Genomic DNA, 20,310 nt, shown 5'->3' on the forward strand with positions numbered 1-20,310 from the left:
CTTTAGCTGAGAGTGAGCGGTGAGTATATTGTATGAAGTCTGAATAAATGAAGAATAGCCATAATTGAAAACCGCTGCATTAGCGAAACACTGTAAAGTGAAGTGCTGTAAAGTGAGGCCTGCCTGTACTGTGTACATATATTGAATCATAAATAAAGAAAAGTAGGCAAAAGAAAATAGAAGGTAAATTTTATATACTACTGCATTTTGGCCTAATACTGAGGGAGACTTCACATTTTTTTCTGCCATACCAGCTGTCACCCACCAAGGCAAAGTGTAAGTAAATAAATAAATAAGTTTATTTAGGTGCTGGTACACGTAAGTATAACTGCAATACACAGTGTAAATTACCCAACAAGATAACCGATTTGGTCTATTGTGGTCCTTGTAATATCTTATTATTTAAACATTTAGGGGCACGTAAGTTTCCCCGTCTTCTAATAACACGTTTATTTTTCCACTAAAATCTACCTTGTCCATAATTACTGTCATATTTACTTTGTCTGCTTTTGTAAGGTAAAGTCTAGGATCTTTCCTTAATTCATGGTAATTATGGACAAGATGGATTATAGGGGCAAAATGAACATATTACGAGACAGGGAAACTCACTCCTCCCTTAAAAGTTAAAACAGCTAAGTAACTACTTGTACAATGATTATATTGTGCCTTACACCTCACTCTAAGCCTATATATATGTGTCCATATATTGTTTATAACAACTTGACAAAGCTCCTGGAGAATGAAATGTTGCCACAATAAAATGTTACATTAGTTGCACTTGTGTCCTTTTACCTAACATCAAAACAGTAATCTAGCAGAGTACCAATACTACCTGAGCTGCTGAAGATGGTTTGAGTACAAGGCTGAAATATACAACACAGTACTCATCTTGTTTTCCATTGCCTCTCTGTGGATTTGTTAATGACCTTGTTTATTAAACTCTTGTGTTTATATGTGTAATGTATTTCTACAGTAAATACCTTGTGGTTGAAGGTAATTAACAGTGTTCTCACCTGAGCATAGCACTACAGAGGAGGTATACAAGAGAGCTGATAGTAAATACCTTGTGGTTGAAGGTAATTAACAGTGTTCTCACCTGAGCATAGCACTACAGAGGAGGTATACAAGAGAGCTGATAGTAAATACCTTGTGGTTGAAGGTAATTAACAGTGTTCTCACCTGAGCACAGCACTACAGGGGAGGTATATAAGAGAGCTGACAGTAAATACCTTGTGGTTGAAGGTAATTAACAGTGTTCTCACCTGAGCACAGCACTACAGAGGAGGTATATAAGAGAGCTGACAGTAAATACCTTGTGGTTGAAGGTAATTAACATTGTTCTCACCTGAGCACAGCACTACAGAGGAGGTATATAAGAGAGCTGACAGTAAATACCTTGTGGTTGAAGGTAATTAACAGTGTTCTCACCTGAGCATAGCACTACAGAGGAGGTATACAAGAGAGCTGATAGTAAATACCTTGCAGTTTAGAGCAAATAACTTCTTCCCACCTGTGCATTGTGGTCCTGAGTTGTGTGTGATGGTTGATGAGCTGCCCCTTCACACTTCTCCACTTTCTTCTCAAGCTGCACTTCAACAGTCGAGGTTAGAAGGTTAGAAAATGGAATATCTGGCAGGATAAAATCATCTGGTTTGGGTGGCTTAGCATCCACGAACGCTACAGAAACCTTCCTCTCTGGCTGTTGCTGCTGTTGCTGCTGCGCATATCCTCGACAACTGCTGTCACTGAAACATAAACATTATAATAGTAACTGAAGATAAGATAAGATAAGATTTCGTTCAGATTTTTAACCCCGGAGGGTTAGCCACCCAGGATAACCCAAGAAAGTCAGTGCGTCATTGAGGACTGTCTAACTTATTTCCATTGGGGTCCTTAATCTTGTCCCCCAGGATGCGACCCACAACAGTCGACTAACACCCAGGTACCTAGGTGAACAGGACAATAGGTGTAAGGAAACGTGTCGGAATTTCCACCCGCCGGGAATTGAACCCGGGCCCTCCGTGTGTGAAGCGGGAGTTTTAGCCACCAGACCACCGGGCCACCACCTGAGTACAATACTATCTCCACTAATGACAGTCTGGTCAGTAACCTGTGGGGTTGTTTAATGAGAATCAGGGGCGGCATAGCTTATTCTACAAATCTCTACATACTGGGGGAGAAGAATCAGGATATTACTGAAATTGAAATGTTTATTTCCCTGTAAAGATTACAATGTGTGGTTTACACATTATAAAATATTAATTACAAAGAAGGCCACTAGCAGGCCTAGGCATGTCGGGTAGACTAACACTAAATCTTACTCTACACTGACAAAGGTTATGGAGCATACTGATATTAAAGTTAGATAACTGTAGTGATTAACCCTTCCAGGGTCGAGACCCCTGATCCTGAGCTCACTCTCAGGGTCGAAAAACTTAAAAAAAAAATTGATTTTTTTTATGAAATGAGAGAGAATCTTTTCCCGATGGCAATGACACCAAAAGTAGGAAATCTGACGGAAAACTTACAAAATTACGCTCTTGCAAAGTTAGCAATATCGGCAATATTTACGCATTGGCAATTTCGCCCACTTTAAGCATTATTTTTGGCCAATTCCTTTGTGCCAGTCGACTAAAATTAAAGCTATTTCGCTAGAACTCCATTTGTTCTATTGATTGAGTACAAGAAATTGCCCATTTAATGATTTCAACTACCCAATAGAGTGGTCAGAAATTGGCAATTTGGCCAATTTCACAAATTTCAAAAGATGCCAATATTAAAATAGGGTCCACAATAAACAAGACAGACATTCCTGGCACTAAAATAACATTTTCTCTCTTCATTAGTCATGTTTCCAGGCCTCTCTTATATTACTTTTGCTTTCCATTTTGAATTTTTATTCTCACAAAAAATAGAAGATTTACTGTTATGCTGACTGCATAACAGTAAATCTTATTGCAAAAATGATATAAATAATATCAGCACACTTGTGAAAGAATATTAGACTCGCCAGTTGATGTGTACTGGACGCATGCCGTGATTTGTTTACTTTTGAACATCGGCAAAAATAGAACATTTCCACTACTTTGAGCTCAATTTCAAGGTACTTTTCATTGTGAAACAAATCAAAATCATCTCTATTTCTGTAATATGTCTTCCATTCTATCAAATGAGACCAAAAAACGAGGATATAACCATAAATACCATACAAAAATACAATGCAAAGTCGCTGTTTTCAACGAAAACATGGTCAGAGTTTTTTTTTCTCGTTATGCACCATGTGCTGCAGGATTTTTGTCATACTGTGCACACTGACCACACAGACCCATTCTTTCATATGTAGGCCTACCAGCTTTCTTCCATTCGATTTGAAGAGGCTAGAATTTTGGCGTATAAGTACTACACCGACCCTGGCTCTCAAGCCGTACATGTACGACACCGACCCTGAAAGGGTTAAGGATCAGGGGTCTTGACCCTCAAAGGGTTAAAATACCAGGAGCAAAGGGTTAGTAACACCTTCTCCTGTATAAATTACTAAATGTAAAAAGAAAAGCTTTATAAAAGTATTTATTATTTTTCAGGTCACTCTGCCTTGGTGGGAGATGGCCAGGGTGTTAAATATAAATATATATAAATATACAGTAGACAGTCATTTAACACGGTAGTTACGTTCCTAAAAACACCATGTTAGGTAAAACCGTGTTAGATGAACTGAAGAACTTATGGGAAAAATAGGGTTACATTCCTGAGAGCCCCAAAAAAGCCAAACAACTTTTTTAGGCCACCACATCTTACAAAAATAAAAGTGAATATGCAGTTGTAGTTCATTGTTGTGATATATTATGTTGTTTTTACTGCTTAAGACTACAAATGTAACAGAAATAACAGTATTTCTTACCTTAAATTGTGGGTGCTGGTGTTCGTGGATGATTGTGAAGAGAGTGGAGAGTTATGTTGTGGCCCTACTGGGCTGAGGTGGATGGTAGAGGTTCTGGTACTCAAGTTGATGGTTGTACTGGAGTGTCTAACTTTAAGTCATTCAGTCAGTCAAGTCATTCAGTAAGTCAGTCAAGTCATTTAGTAAGTCAGTCAAGTTGTTCAGTAAGTCAGTCAAGTTATTCAGCAAGTCAGTCAAGTTGTTCAGTAAGTCAGTCAAGTTATTCAGCAAGTCAGTCAAGTGATTCAGTAAATCAGTCAAGTGATTCAGTAAGTCAGTGAAGTCATAAAGTCAGTCAGTCAGTCAAGTCATTGGTAAGTCAGTCAAGTCATTCAATAAGTCACTCAAGTTGTTAGTAAGTCAGCCAAGTTATTCAGTAAATTGATCAGTCACACAAACTTATGTTTACCTCTTTTTGTGTACAAAGTAACACTTCATTATGGCCACAGGTTATGTCTTGTCTAATATCTGTTTCCTTCGTTAATTCTAAGACTTAAATGCTTACACCTTTTCTTGCCACTTTGAGCAACACTGGTGTGCCTACTGAGTGTCATGATTGCTTGGCAGATACAAGATATAGTAGTTAAAAGATCAATACACAATTCACTAGGGATTGGCGGAGAGCATGTATAGTCCCTTTATATAAAGGGAAAGGGGACAAAAGAGATTGTAAAAATTATAGAGGAATAAGTTTATAGATGGGGTTGTAAGAGAAGTAAATGCGAGGGTCTTGGCAAGAGGTGTGGAGTTAAAAGATAAAGAATCACACACAAAGTGGGAGTTGTCACAGCTGCTCTTTGCTGATGACACTGTGCTCTTGGGAGATTCTGAAGAGAAGTTGCAGAGATTGGTGGATGAATTTGGTAGGGTGTGCAAAAGAAGAAAATTAAAGGTGAATACAGGAAAGAGTAAGGTTATGAGGATAACAAAAAGATTAGGTGATGAAAGATTGAATATCAGATTGGAGGGAGAGAGTATGGAGGAGGTGAACGTATTCAGATATTTGGGAGTGGACGTGTCAGCAGATGGGTCTATGAAAGATGAGGTGAATCATAGAATTGATGAGGGAAAAAGAGTGAGTGGTGCACTTAGGAGTCTGTGGAGACAAAGAACTTTGTCCTTGGAGGCAAAGAGGGGAATGTATGAGAGTATAGTTTTACCAACGCTCTTATATGGGTGTGAAGCATGGGTGATGAATGTTGCAGCGAGGAGAAGGCTGGAGGCAGTGGAGATGTCATGCCTGAGGGCAATGCGTGGTGTGAATATAATGCAGAGAAATCGTAGTTTGGAAGTTAGGAGGAGGTGCGGGATTACCAAAACTGTTGTCCACAGGGCTGAGGAAGGGTTGTTGAGGTGGTTCGGACATGTAGAGAGAATGGAGCGAAACAGAATGACTTCAAGAGTGTATCAGTCTGTAGTGGAAGGAAGGCGGGGTAGGGGTCGGCCTAGGAAAGGTTGGAGGGAGGGGGTAAAGGAGGTTTTGTGTGCGAGGGGCTTGGACTTCCAGCAGGCATGTGTGAGCGTGTTTGATAGGAGTGAATGGAGACAAATGGTTTTTAATACTTGACGTGCTGTTGGAGTGTGAGCAAAGTAACATTTATGAAGGGATTCAGGGAAACCGGCAGGCCAGACTTGAGTCCTGGAGATGGGAAGTACAGTGCCTGCACTCTGAAGGAGGGGTGTTAATGTTGCAGTTTAAAAACTGTAGTGTAAAGCACCCTTCTGGCAAGACAGTGATGGAGTGAATGATGGTGAAAGTTTTTCTTTTTCGGGCCACCCTGCCTTGGTGGGAATCGGCCAGTGTGATAATAAAAAAAAAAATAAGTTTACTGAGTATACCAGGAAAAGTGTATGGTAGGGTTATAATTGAAAGAATTAGAGGTAAGACAGAATGTAGGATTGCGGATGAGCAAGGAGGTTTCAGAGTGGGTAGGGGATGTGTAGATCAAGTGTATACATTGAAGCATATATGTGAACAATATTTAGATAAAGGTAGGTTAGTTTTTATTGCATTTATAGATTTAGAAAAGGCATATGATAGAGTGGATAGGGGAGCAATGTGGCAGATGTTGCAAGTATATGGAATAGATGGTAAGTTACTAAATGCTGTAAAGAGTATTTATGAGGATAGTGAGGCTCAGGTTAGGGTGTGTAGAAGAGAGGGAGACTACTTTCCGGTAAAAGTAGGTCTTAGACAGGGATGTGTAATGTCAGCATGGTTGTTTAATATACAGTGGACCCCCGCATAACGATCACCTCCGAATGCGACCAATTATGTAAGTGTATTTATGTAAGTGCGTTTGTACGTGTATGTTTGGGGGTCTGAAATGGACTAATCTACTTCACAATATTCCTTATGGGAACAAATTCGGTCAGTACTGGCACCTGAACTTACTTCTGGAGTGAAAAAATATCGTTAACCGGGGGTCCACTGTATTTATAGATGGGGTTGTAAAAGAAGTAAATGCTAGGGTGTTTGGGAGAGGGGTGGGATTAAATTATGGGGAATCAAATTCAAAATGGGAATTGACACAGTTACTTTTTGCTGATGATACTGTGCTTATGGGAGATTCTAAAGAAAAATTGCAAAGGTTAGTGGATGAGTTTGGGAATGTGTGTAAAGGTAGAAAGTTGAAAGTGAACATAGAAAAGAGTAAGGTGATGAGGGAATCAAATGATTTAGATAAAGAAAAATTGGATATCAAATTGGGGAGGAGGAGTATGGAAGAAGTGAATGTTTTCAGATACAGTGGTCCCTCGTTTTTCGTAATTAATCCGTTCCTGGAGCCGTTACTATAAACGAAATTTACGATTTGCGAATCAATTTTCCCCATAAGAAATAATGTAAATACAATTAATCCGTTCCTGACACCCAGAAGTATTAAAACCAAAAAATTTTTTACATGAAATATACATGTAGTACATAAACAATACAATGGGAAATGATGAATGAAACATTAACAGCAAAACACTTACCTTTATTGGAGATTCTTCTTAGTGTATGGGAGACTGGAGGAGGAGAGAGATTGGATTGTTTACAGTTTGGAAGGGGAATCCCCTTCCAGCAACACCTCAGGTACCAATTGCTTCTCTGGGGTTGCTTCTCTTCTCTGTTTCTTAATGCCACTAGGACCACCTTGAGAGTCACTCTAGTACTGTCTCGCAAAGTAACTGTGGAGAGAGCTCTGTTTCTGGCGTCTCTTTAACACTTCCCGAAAATGGCCCAAGACTTTGTCACTGTACATATTTCTCACCTTCTTTACCACAGGCTTGGCACTAAGAGCTTTCTTTGGAGCCATGGTAACTTATTTAGTAATTGCAAGCACTAAAATGAGTGGAATATTATGAAATATTTCGTAGGAGCATTTGAGGGGACCTTCACTCACTGGTAAACAATGCCAGACTGGCTGAATAGGGAGGCCGCCCCAGCTCACACTGTGCATACGCGTCCCGGACGAACTACTATTCGCGAGTCAACCTATGAAAAGCGAGTCCATGTTTATACGAAAATACCCCTATGATTGGAGAAATTTACGATTGCCGAGAACTACGAAAAGCGAGGGACCACTGTACTTGGGAGTTGACGTGTCGGCGGATGGATTTATGAAGGATGAGGTTAATCATAGAATTGATGAAGGAAAAAAGGTGAGTGGTGCGTAGAGGTATATGTGGAGTCAAAAAACGTTATCTATGGAGGCAAAGAAGGGAATGTATGAAAGTAGAGTAGTACCAACACTCTTATATGGGTGTGAAGCTTGAGTGGTAAATGCAGCAGCAAGGAGACGGTTGGAGGCAGTGGAGATGTCCTGTCTAAGGGCAATGTGTGGTGTAAATATTATGCAGAAAATTCGGAGTGTGGAAATTAGGAAAAGGTGTGGAGTTCATAAAAGTATTAGTCAGATTAGTCAGAGGGCAGAAGAGGGGTTGTTGAGGTGGTTTGGTCATTTAGAGAGAATGGATCAAAGTAGAATGACATGGAAAGCATATAAATCTATAGGGGAAGGAAGGCTGGGTAGGGGTCGCCCTCGAAAAGGTTGGAGAGAGGGGGTAAAGGAGGTTTCGTGGACGAGGGGCTTGGACTTCCAGCAAGCGTGCGTGACCATGTTAGATAGGAGTGAATGGAGACGAATGGTACTTGGGACCTGACGATCTGTTGGAGTGTGAGCAGGGTAATATTTAGTGAAGGAATTCAGGGAAACCGGTTATTTTCATATAGTCGGACTTGAGTCCTGGAAATGGAAAGTACAATGCCTGCACTTTAAAGGAGGGGTTTGGGATATTGGCAGTTTGGAGGGATATGTTGTGTATCTTTATATGTATATGCTTCTAAACTATTGTATTCTGAGCACCTCTGCAAAAACAGTGATAATGTGTGATTGTGGTGAAAGTGTTGAATGATGATGAAAGTATTTTCTTTTTGGGGATTTTCTTTCTTTTTTGGGTCACCCTGCCTCAGTGGGAGACGGCCGACTTGTTGAAAAAAATAAAAGAAAAAAGAACTAGAACGAAAATAGAAGAAAACCCAGGGGTGTGTGTGTGTGTATATATATGCTTGTACATGTATGTGTAGTGTGACCTAAGTGTAAGTAGAAGTAGCAAGACGTACCTGAAATCTTGCATGTTTATGAGACAGAAAAAAGACACCAGCAATCCTACCATCATGTAAAACAATTACAGGTTTCTGTTTCACACTCACTTGGCAGGATGGTAGTGCCTCCCTGGGCTGTTGCTGTCTACCAACCTACTACCAGAGGGCTGAAGAGGGATTGTTGAGGTGGTTTGGTCATTTAGAGAGAATGGATCAAAGTAGAATGACATGGAGTGTGTATAAATCTGTAGGGGAAGGAAGGCGGGGTAGGGGTCGTCCTCGAAAAGGTTGGAGGGAGGGGGTAAAGGCGGTTTTGTGGGCGAGGGGCTTGGACTTCCAGCAACCGTGCATGAGCGTGTTAGATAGGAGTGAATGGAGACGAATGGTATTTGGGACCTGACGATCTGTTGGAGTGTGAGCAGGGTAATATTTAGTGAAGGGATTCAGGGAAACCGGTTATTTTTATATAGCCGGACTCGAGTCCTGGAAATGGGAAGTACAATGCCTGCACTCTAAAGGAGGGGTTTGGGATATTGGCAGTTTCGAGGGATACGTTGAGTATCTTCATAGGTATATGCTTCTAAGCTGTTGTGTCCTGAGCACCTCTGCAAAAACAGTAATTATGTGTGAGTGAGGTGAAAGTGTTGAATGTATTTTCTTTTTGGGGATTTTTTTTTTCTTTTTTGGGTCACCCTGCCTCGGTGGGAGACGGCCGACTTCCCTGAATCCCTTCACTAAATATTACCCTGCTCATACTCCAACAGATCGTCAGGTCCCAAGTACCATTCGTCTCCATTCACTCCTATCTAACACGCTCACGCACGCTTGCTGGAAGTCCAAGCCCCTTGCCCACAAAACTTCCTTTACCCCCTCTCTCCAACCCTTTCGAGGACGACCCCTACCCCGCCTTCCTTCCCCTATAGATTTATATGCTTTCCATACCATTCTACTTTGATCCATTCTCTCTAAATGACCAAACCACCTCAACAACCCCTCTTCTGCCCTCTGACTAATACTTTTATTAACTCCACACCTTTTCCTAATTTCCACACTCCGAATTTTCTGCATAATATTTACACCACACATTGCCCTTAAACAGGACATCTCCACTGCCTCCAACCGTCTCCTCGCTGCTGCATTTACCACCCAAGCTTCACACCCATATAAGATTGTTGGTACTACTATACTTTCATACATTCCCTTCTTTGCCTCCATAGATAACGTTTTTTGACTCCACATATACCTCAACGCACCACTCACCTTTTTTCCCTCATCAATTCTATGATTAACCTCATCCTTCATAAATCCACATGCCGACACGTCAACTCCCAAGTATCTGAAAACATTCTCTTCTTCCATACTCCTCCTCCCCAATTTGATATCCAATTTTTTTTTATCTAAACCATTTGACAACCTCATCACCTTACTCTTTTCTATGTTCACTTTCAACTTTCTACCTTTACACACATTCCCAAACTCATCCACTAACCTTTGCAATTTTTCTTTAGAATCTCCCATAAGCACAGTATCATCAGCAAAAAGTAACTGTGTCAATTCCCATTTTGAATTTGATTCCCCAAAATTTAATCCCACCCCTCTCCCGAACACCCTAGCGTTTACTTCTTTTACAACCCCATCTATAAATATATTAAACAACCATGGTGACATTACACATCCCTGTCTAAGACCTACTTTTACCGGGAAGTAGTCTCCCTCTCTTCTACACACCCTAACCTGAGCCTCACTATCATCATAAGACTGAGAATAGGATAGCAGATGAACAAGGAGGCTTTAGGAAAGGTAGGGGGTGTGTGGACCAGGTGTTTACAGTGAAACATATAAGTGAACAGTATTTAGATAAGGCTAAAGAGGTCTTTGTGGCATTTATGGATTTGGAAAAGGCAAATGACAGGGTGGATAGGGGGGCAATGTGGCAGATGTTGCAGGTGTATGGTGTAGGAGGTAGGTTACTGAAAGCAGTGAAGAGTTTTTACGAGGATAGTGAGGCTCAAGTTAGAGTATGTAGGAAAGAGGGAAATTATTTCCCAGTAAAAGTAGGCCTTAGACAGGGATGTGTGATGTCACCGTGGTTGTTTAATATATTTATAGATGGGGTTGTAAGAGAAGTAAATGCGAGGGTCTTGACAAGAGGCGTGGAGTTAAAAGATAAGGAATCACACAAAGTGGGAGTTGTCACAGTTGCTCTTCGCTGATGACACTGTGCTCTTGGGAGATTCTGAAGAGAAGTTGCAGAGATTGGTGGATGAATTTGGTAGGGTGTGCAAAAGAAGAAAATTAAAAGTGAATACAGGAAAGAGTAAGGTTATGAGGATAACAAAAAGATTAGGTGATGAAAGATTGGATATCAGATTGGAGGGAGAGAGTATGGAGGAGGTGAATGTATTCAGATATTTGGGAGTGGACATGTCAGCGGATGGGTCTATGAAGGATGAGGTGAATCATAGAATTGATGAGGGGAAAAGGGTGAGTGGTGCACTTAGGAGTCTGTGGAGACAAAGAACTTTGTCCTTGGAGGCAAAGAGGGGAATGTATGAGAGTATAGTTTTACCAACACTCTTATATGGGTGTGAAGCATGGGTGATGAATGTTGCAGCGAGGAGAAGGCTGGACGTGTCAGCAATGTGTGGTGTGAATATAATGCAGAGAATTCGTAGTTTGGAAGTTAGGAGGAGGTGCGGGATTACCAAAACTGTTGTCCAGAGAGCTGAGGAAGGGTTGTTGAGGTGGTTCGGACATGTAGAGAGAATGGAGCGAAACAGAATGACTTCAAGAGTCTATCAGTCTGTAGTAGAAGGAAGGCAGGGTAGGGGTCGGCCTAGGAAAGGTTGGAGGGAGGGAGTAAAGGAGGTTTTGTGTGCGAGGGGCTTGGACTTCCAGCAGGCGTGCGTGAGCGTGTTTGATAGGAGTGAATGGAGACAAATGGTTTTTAATACTTGACGTGCTGTTGGAGTGTGAGCAAAATAACATTTATGAAGGGGTTCAGGGAAACCGGCAGGCCGGACTTGAGTCCTGGAGATGGGAAGTACAGTGCCTTCACTCTGAAGGAGGGGTGTTAATGTTGCAGTTTAAAAACTGTAGTGTAAAGCACCCTTCTGGCAAGACAGTGATGGAGTGAATGATGGTGAAAGTTTTTCTTTTTCGGGCCACCCTGCCTTGGTGGGAATCGGCCAGTGTGATAATAAAAAATAATATTTATATATATATATATATATATATATATATATATATATATATATATTTTTTTTTTTTTTTTTTCAACAAGTCGGCCGTCTCCCACCGAGGCAGGGTGACCCAAAAAAAAAGAAAGAAAATCCCCAAAAAGAAAATACTTTCATCATCATTCAACACTTTCACCACACTCACACATTATCACTGCTTTTGCAGAGGTGCTCAGAATATAACAGTTTAGAAGCATATATGTATAGAGATACACAACATATCCCTCCAAACTGCCAATATCCCAAACCCCTCCTTTAAAGTGCAGGCATTGTACTTCCCATTTCCAGGACTCAAGTCCGACTATATGAAAATAACCGGTTTCCCTGAATCCCTTCACTAAATATTACCCTGCTCACACTCCAACAGATCGTCAGGTCCCAAGTATCATTCGTCTCCATTCACTCCTATCTAACACGCTCACGCACGCTTGCTGGAAGTCCAAGCCCCTCACCCACAAAACCTCCTTTACCCCCTCTTTCCAACCCTTTCGAGGACAACCCCTACCCCTCTTTCCTTCCCCTATAGATTTATATGCTTTCCATGTCATTCTACTTTGATCCATTCTCTCTAAATGACCAAACCACCTCAACAACCCCTCTTCTGCCCTCTGACTAATGCTTTTATTAACTCCACACCTTCTCCTAATTTCCACACTCCGAATTTTCTGCATAATATTTACACCACACATTGCCCTTAGACAGGACATCTCCACTGCCTCCAACCGTCTCCTCGCTGCTGCATTTACCACCCAAGCTTCACATCCATATAAGAGTGTTGGTACTACTATACTTTCATACATTCCCTTCTTTGCCTCCATAGATAACGTTTTTTGACTCCACATATACCTCAACGCACCACTCACCTTTTTTCCCTCATCAATTCTATGATTAACCTCATCCTTCATAAATCCATCCGCCGACACGTCAACTCCCAAGTATCTGAAAACATTCACTTCTTCCATACTCCTCCTCCCCAATTTGATATCCAATTTTTCTTTATCTAAATCATTTGATACCCTCATCACCTTACTCTTTTCTATGTTCACTTTCAACTTTCTACCTTTACACACATTCTCAAACTCATCCACTAACCTTTGTAATTTTTCTTTATAATCTCCCATAAGCACAGTATCATCAGCAAAAAGTAACTGTGTCAATTCCCATTTTGAATTTGATTCCCCATAATTTAATCCCACCCCTCTCCCGAACACCCTAGCATTTACTTCTTTTACAACCCCATCTATAAATATATTAAACAACCATGGTGACATTACACATCCCTGTCTAAGACCTACTTTTACCGGGAAGTATTCTCCCTCTCTTCTACACACCCTAACCTGAGCCTCACTATCCTCATAAAAGCTCTTTACAGCATTTAGTAACTTACCACCTATTCCATATACTTGCAACATCTGCCACATTGCTCCTCTATCCACTCTATCATATGCCTTTTCTAAATCCATAAATGCAATAAAAACTTCCCTACCTTTATCTAAATACTGTTCACATATATGTTTCAATGTAAACACTTGATCTACACATCCCCTACCCACTCTGAAGCCTCCTTGCTCGTCCGCAATTCTACATTCTGTCTTACCTCTAATTCTTTCAATTATAACCCTACCGTATACTTTTCCTGGTATACTCAGTAAACTTATTCCTCTTTAATTTTTACAATCTCTTTTGTCCCCTTTCCCTTTATATAAAGGGACTATACATGCTCTCCACCAATCCCTAGGTACCTTCCCCTCTTTCATACATTTATTAAACAAAAGTACCAACCACTCCAACACTATATCCCCCCCTGCTTTTAACATTTCTGTCATGATCCCATCAGTTCCAGCTGCTTTACCCCCTTTCATTCTACGTAATGCCTCACGTACCTCCACCACACTTACATTCTGCTCTTCTTCACTCCTAAAAGATGGTATACCTCCCTGGCCAGTGCATGAAATTACCGCCTCCCTTTCTTCCTTAACATTTAAAAGTTCCTCAAAATATTCTTGCCATCTACCTAATACCTCCCTTTCTCCATCTACTAATTCCCCTACTCGGTTTTTAACTGACAAATCCATACTTTCCCTAGGTTTTCTTAACTTGTTTAACTCACTCCAAAATTTTTTCTTATTTTCATTAAAATTTCTTGACAGTGCCTCTCCCACTCTATCATCTGCTCTCCTTTTGCACTCTCTCACCACTCTCTTCACCTTTCTTTTACTCTCCATATACTCTGCTCTTCTTATAACACTTCTGCTTTGTAAAAACCTCTCATAAGCTACCTTTTTCTCTTTTATCACACCCTTTACTTCATCATTCCACCAATCACTCCTCTTTCCTCCTGCCCCCACCCTCCTATAACCACAAACTTCTGCCCCACATTCTAATACTGCATTTTTAAAACTATTCCAACCCTCTTCAACCCCCCCACTACTTATCTTTGCACTAGCCCACCTTTCTGCCAATAGTCGCTTATATCTCACCCGAACTTCCTCCTCCCTTAGTTTATACACTTTCACCTCCCTCACACACACACACACGTATATACAAGTACCATCCGACTTACGACCAAGCTTGGTTCTGACCAACCGGTCATAAAGTCAAAATGGACGGAAGTCGAACCTTTGAAAATTGCCGACATACTGGGTAGGGCATAATGTCAAAACTTTCCTATATAAACTACCTACAAACCATTCATCATAATACTGTAATGTAATGTACAATCATTATTTCATTCTTTTTACCGTAATTTACTTCTATTGTTATATTTTAATTATTTACGTACTGTATATAATGTATACATGGTAGTGAACTGTATTGCAAATTTTACATCACATACAGTATCATATGTTACTGTTATCTTTATGTATTGTCGACACAGTGGAATGGGAGAATACCACTGGTAGTGTCATCCTGCCAGAATGTTGTATAACCTATACCCTAAGTAAAGAGAAACAACTCTGGAACATGTGTAATACGTATCCGGCTGGCTGGCTGGCTGGGTGGCCGGGTGGTTGGCTGACTGGCTGACTGAATGTGGCTGTCTCTCTTTCTCTGTATCTCTCTCTCTTTCTCTCTCTCGCTCTCACAGGTGCACATAAGTGAAGTTATCATACATAGTATAAATTACCTAGGATAACCCAAAAAATCCAGACAAAGTGCTATACAGTGGATCTGTGCTCCAGTGCCCTAAATTAATAATAATAATATTAATTATTATTATTATTATTACAATAATACATATGTACTAATATTAATAATATTATTATTAAACTATAATATAATAATCGTGTCCACTCATTACTTACCTTAAAATATCTGTAGTCTTAATGTAGAGCGAGAGGTGAGTAAACAAGATTAAATGAATAAACGAGAGAGAGAATGATTGTGTAGAAGGTTCACGAGTTATGTAAACAAACGTTATTGTTGTTACCAGCCTGGACACGAATGGTTTTTGTTCATTCTGTCAAGCCGACCAGAAAAACATCTCATATTTGTTAATTATATGTTTATATGTTACGTAGCATGTTTATTATATAATTTTGAAAAAAATCATAGATGGATTAAGTAAAATGTCTATATTAACATTTTATACACATTTAATGTGCCTCAGCGATTATTATTATTATTAATTTGGTGTCTTCAAGACCAATTACACTCTTAATGAGTGGCTCTGAGACAGACAAGCAGACAGAAAGATAGACACAGGTAGACAGACACACAGGTAGACATAAAGACACACACAGGTAGACATAAAGACACACACAGGTAGACATAAAGACACACACAGGTAGACATAAAGACAGACACACAGGTAGAAAGACACACACACAGGTAGACAGAAAGACACACACAGGTAGACAAAGACAAACACACAGGTAGACAGAAAGACACACAGGTAAACAGAAAGACAGATAAACAGACACACAGAGATACAGACAGACACAGATATACAGGCAGACAGATACAGACAGGTTTATGTGCAACAGTGAAAGCAAATAGAGAGTTTGAGAGTAAGAGCCTTTCTTGCCACAACCTCCAGTGCAAGATTCAGACTTCATCTTAGGGGCCATGGTGAAATTTACTGTCCATTTAGTACAGTTAATGCAGTATGATGCTTTTGATATGGCAGGGTTACTCAAACTGATGCTGCCTGCATGACTCATTGCCGTGGCAAGTATCGTCAAATATTGTACAGCGGTGTGCATCAGCCGGCCCAGCCCAGCTGCCAAATGCATGGCTGTAAGTCGAGTGGACGTATGTCGAGCAGGTCGTAAGTCGGATGGTAGGTGTACTTACATACTGTGCAGGCATGCAGGTACATATTAAAATCACTAAGTCCCTCTACTCATGACGCAATACGTAATCTCTTGGGCACATTAAATGTTGTATATTACGTTAATACAGACATTGCCATTAATCCTTCTATTATATTTTTCAAAACTATATAATAAACATGCTACGTAACATATAAACATTATAAATACACCCCACAGTAAAATAAATTAACATAAATATGGAATGTGGCTTGTGGAATATTGGAAATATTCCAAATATTTTGGGATTTGTGTGGGAGTAAAGGGCAAGATATTTTGCAAATGTCAAAAACTTAGCAAATTTATTACACGATAATTACACGATTACATACCTCCAGTGAGAACATCGCACTAGCATTCTTTTATAAGTACCAAGTCCGAAAACCACCTTTCGTTGTGCCATTTAGGACAGGGTCCTTGCCAAATGCCATTTTCAGTAAATATTTTTTTGTCATTTTTTTTTGTTTTGTGGCGGCGTATCTGAAGCTTGCTTGTAACTTGGATTTTGGCTAGCAACTCAAAGCAAAAAATCAACCAAGCGATGGCTCATAACTCAGAAAACTTGAAAGTTGGGGCACTCGGAAGTCAAGGTACCACTGTAATCCTAAGTAGTAGAATGGTAGAGAGCAACCGCCCAGGGAGGTACATACTACCATCCTGCCAAATGAGTGCAAAATGAAAGCCTTTTATTGTTTTACAATACGGTAGGATTGCTGGTGTCTTTATTTTCTGTCTCATACACATGCAAGATTTCAGGTATGTCTTGCTACTTCTACTTACACTTAGGTCACACTACACATACATGTACAAGCATATATATACACACCCCTCTGGGTTTTCTTCTATTTTCTTTCTAGTTCTTGTTCTTGTTTCTTTCCTCTTACCTCCATGGGAAAGTGGAACAGAATTCTTCCTTTGTAAGCCATGCGTGGTGTAAGAGGCGACTAAAATGCCGGGAGCAAGGGGCTAGTAACCCCTTCTCCTGTATATATTACTAAATTTAAAAAGAGAAACTTTCATTTTTCTTTTTGGGCCACCCTGCCTCGGTGGGATACTGCCGGTTTGTTGAAAGAAGAAGAAGGATTGCTGGTGTCTTTTTTCTGTCTCATAAACATACAAGATTTCAGGTACATCTTGCTACTTCTACTTACGCTTAGGTCACACTACACATGCATATACAAGCATATATATACACACCTCTCTGGGTTTTCTTCTATTTTCTTACTGGTTCTTATTCTTGTTTATTTCCTCTTATCTCCATGGGAAGTGGAACATAATTCTTCCTCCGTAAGTCATGCGTGTCCTAAGAGGCGACTAAAATGCCAGGAGCAAGGGGCTAGTAACCCCTTCTATTTACATTACTGAAGTTAAAAAAAAAACTTTTGTTTTTCTTTTTGGGCCACCCCACCTCGGTGGGATACACCTGGTGCATTGAAAGAAGGATTTACTAAATGTAAAAAAAAGAAAAACTTTGTTCTTTTTCGTGTCACTCTGCCTTGGTGGAAGACGGCCAATGAATTATAATAAAAATAATAATAAGAACCTCACTGCCTGTAACCAACTATCTTACAGTTTAGTCTTTCAATCAAACTGTCACTACTAAGCCCCTCTTACACTCAACTCCTCTACTGAGCTATTCTACACAGTGCGATTTTTTTTTTTTGGTAAATGCATTAAAAAATGCATACAAATATTAATAAGAGTGTATTATGAAGGCCTTTACACATGTTATTCAATTTTGGATGCAGTTTCAATTGCATTTACACAACTGTACAATACAGTGACCTTCTAAGAGAGATGACTGTACAGGAGGGCCCCACTTATACAGCAGGTTAGGTTCCAGGCTACTGCTGTATAGCTAAAATTGCTGTAAAGTGAAACGTAGCCTTTTTTTTCATTTTCAAATGCATATAAAAACGTGACATGTTTACACTATTATATATTAAGTGAACAATAGAGCTAGGCCTAAAGAATACATATACGGTACACACATTACTTACCTTAAAATATTTTCATTCATAGCTTAGAGTGAGTGGTGAACATATTTATTGTAGGAAGTCTGAATAAATGAAGAATGACTGTAACTGACAACGGCTGTGTTAGCGAAGCACTGTAAAGCGAGGCCTGCCTGTATATGAAAGTTCTGAGGTTGCCCCTGCTGCTTTCTCTGCTCAGGAACCTTAAAGTAAGCAAAATACCTGCTTGTTCTGGAGCGGGGTGTGGACGGCTGGTCCAGAGGAGAAGCAGTAAACAGGCGTGCGGCGTCCTGGCTGTCGTCCGATGCCTGAGTGGCCTCGCTGCTGTCGTTCCCTCTGCAACACATGAGTCTCGGGGTTAGCTGTTTAAAGCACAACCAAACTGACAGCAGCGTCTCTCGGCCAAAGATGTCACGGCAGTCCGAGTTGCAGAAGCATCGTACAGAAATAAACAAAGTCACAATACCATGACTGGAACAATTCACCAAAATCTTGAGCTTAGGAAAGGGTCATATGGATGACATTTCAGTCTATCCTGAACCACTGTCAGTACTGTAATGATACTCTTCCATCTGACTGAGAGTCAAAATAATGATTGCACATATTCACACAACACAAGGTGCCAAGTCAGCAATCTCAACTCTTCTTTTCCTCTCCAATCAACACCAAAATACAATTATTATTATTATTATTATTTTAACACACTGGTCATCTCATACCAAGGCAGGATGACCCAAAAAAGAAGAAACAAAAGTTTTTCTTTTTACATTTAGTATTTTCTACAGGAGAGAGTGTTACTGGCACCTTCCTCCTGGCATTTTAGTCGCCTCTTTCGACACACAAGGCTTACATTATAATTATTATAATCATGGGGGAGCGCTAAACCCGTAGGATTATACAGCGCACGTGGAGAGGGGGTGGAAGGTATTCAGACTCTATTCAGGGACCTGGAGCACAGATCCAATTCCCTAGATCAAGAGCCCCTCTCCAGCAACAAGGAACCTCCCTTGAGGTGACAAGGCTCACAGACGAAGGATTTTTCTCCACTTTCCATGGAGTATTATCATCATAGTAATAAGCAAAAATCTTATTCTTATATCAATAGTATTCGATATAGGTATTATATATATTGTATACATGTAGCTGAACACACACCAAGCTTGAGGGACTGACTACATCAAACTTACCAGTACAACTTCAAGCTTGAGGGACTGACTACATCAAACTCACTACTACAACTTCAAGCTTGAGGGACTGACTACATCAAACTTACCAGTACAACTTCAAGCTTGAGGGACTGACTACATCAAACTTACCAGTACAACTTCAAGCTTGAGGGACTGACTACATCAAACTTACCAGTACAACTTCAAGCTTGAGGGACTGACTACATCAAACTTACCAGTACAACTTCAAGCTTGAGGGACTGACTACATCAAACTTACCAGTACAACTTCAAGCTTGAGGGACTGACTACATCAAACTTACCAGTACAACTTCAAGCTTGAGGGACTGACTACATCAAACTTACCAGTACAACTTCAAGCTTGAGGGACTGACTACATCAAACTTACCAGTACAACTTCAAGCTTAAGGGACTGACTACATCAAACTTACCAGTACAACTTCAAGCTTGAGGGACTGACTACATCAAACTTACCAGTACAACTTCAAGCTTGAGGGACTGACTACATCAAACTTACCAGTACAACTTCAAGCTTGAGGGACTGACTACATCAAACTTACCAGTACAACTTCAAGATTGAGGGACTGACTACATCAAACTTACCAGTACAACTTCAAGCTTGAGGGACTGACTACATCAAACTCACTACTACAACTTCAAGCTTGAGGGACTGACTACATCAAACTCACTACTACAACTTCAAGCTTGAGGGACTGACTACATCAAACTCACTACTACAACTTCAAGCTTGAGGGACTGACTACATCAAACTCACTACTACAACTTCAAGCTTGAGGGACTGACTACATCAAACTCACTACTACAACTTCAAGCTTGAGGGACTGACTACATCAAACTCACTACTACAACTTCAAGCTTGAGGGACTGACTACATCAAACTCACTACTACAACTTCAAGCTTGAGGGACTGACTACATCAAACTCACTACTACAACTTCAAGCTTGAGGGACTGACTACATCAAACTTACTACTACAACTTCAAGCTTGAGGGACTGACTACATCAAACTCACTACTACAACTTCAAGCTTGAGGGACTGACTACATCAAA

The 20,310-nt window shown here is 40.3% G+C and overlaps 1 protein-coding gene across 3 annotated transcripts in view; it reads right to left on the reverse strand.

Moving 5' to 3' along the window:
* Positions 1–20,310, reverse strand: part of Atg13 (Autophagy-related 13) — a 76,468-nt gene that overhangs the window by 13,337 nt on the left and 42,821 nt on the right. For 2 of the 3 annotated variants that reach the window (XM_053788842.2, XM_053788841.2), the window contains exons 6-7: positions 18,276–18,389; positions 1,511–1,745 (exon numbers count right to left, since the gene is read on the reverse strand). In XM_053788842.2, the coding sequence (XP_053644817.1) occupies positions 1,511–1,745; positions 18,276–18,389 (349 nt within the window). The remainder of the gene's footprint in view (positions 1–1,510; positions 1,746–18,275; positions 18,390–20,310) is intronic. The other variant, XM_053788843.2, reaches the window with a different exon arrangement.

This window comes from Cherax quadricarinatus, chromosome 89 (assembly GCF_038502225.1).
Source record: "Cherax quadricarinatus isolate ZL_2023a chromosome 89, ASM3850222v1, whole genome shotgun sequence".
Lineage (NCBI taxonomy): Eukaryota > Metazoa > Arthropoda > Malacostraca > Decapoda > Parastacidae > Cherax > Cherax quadricarinatus.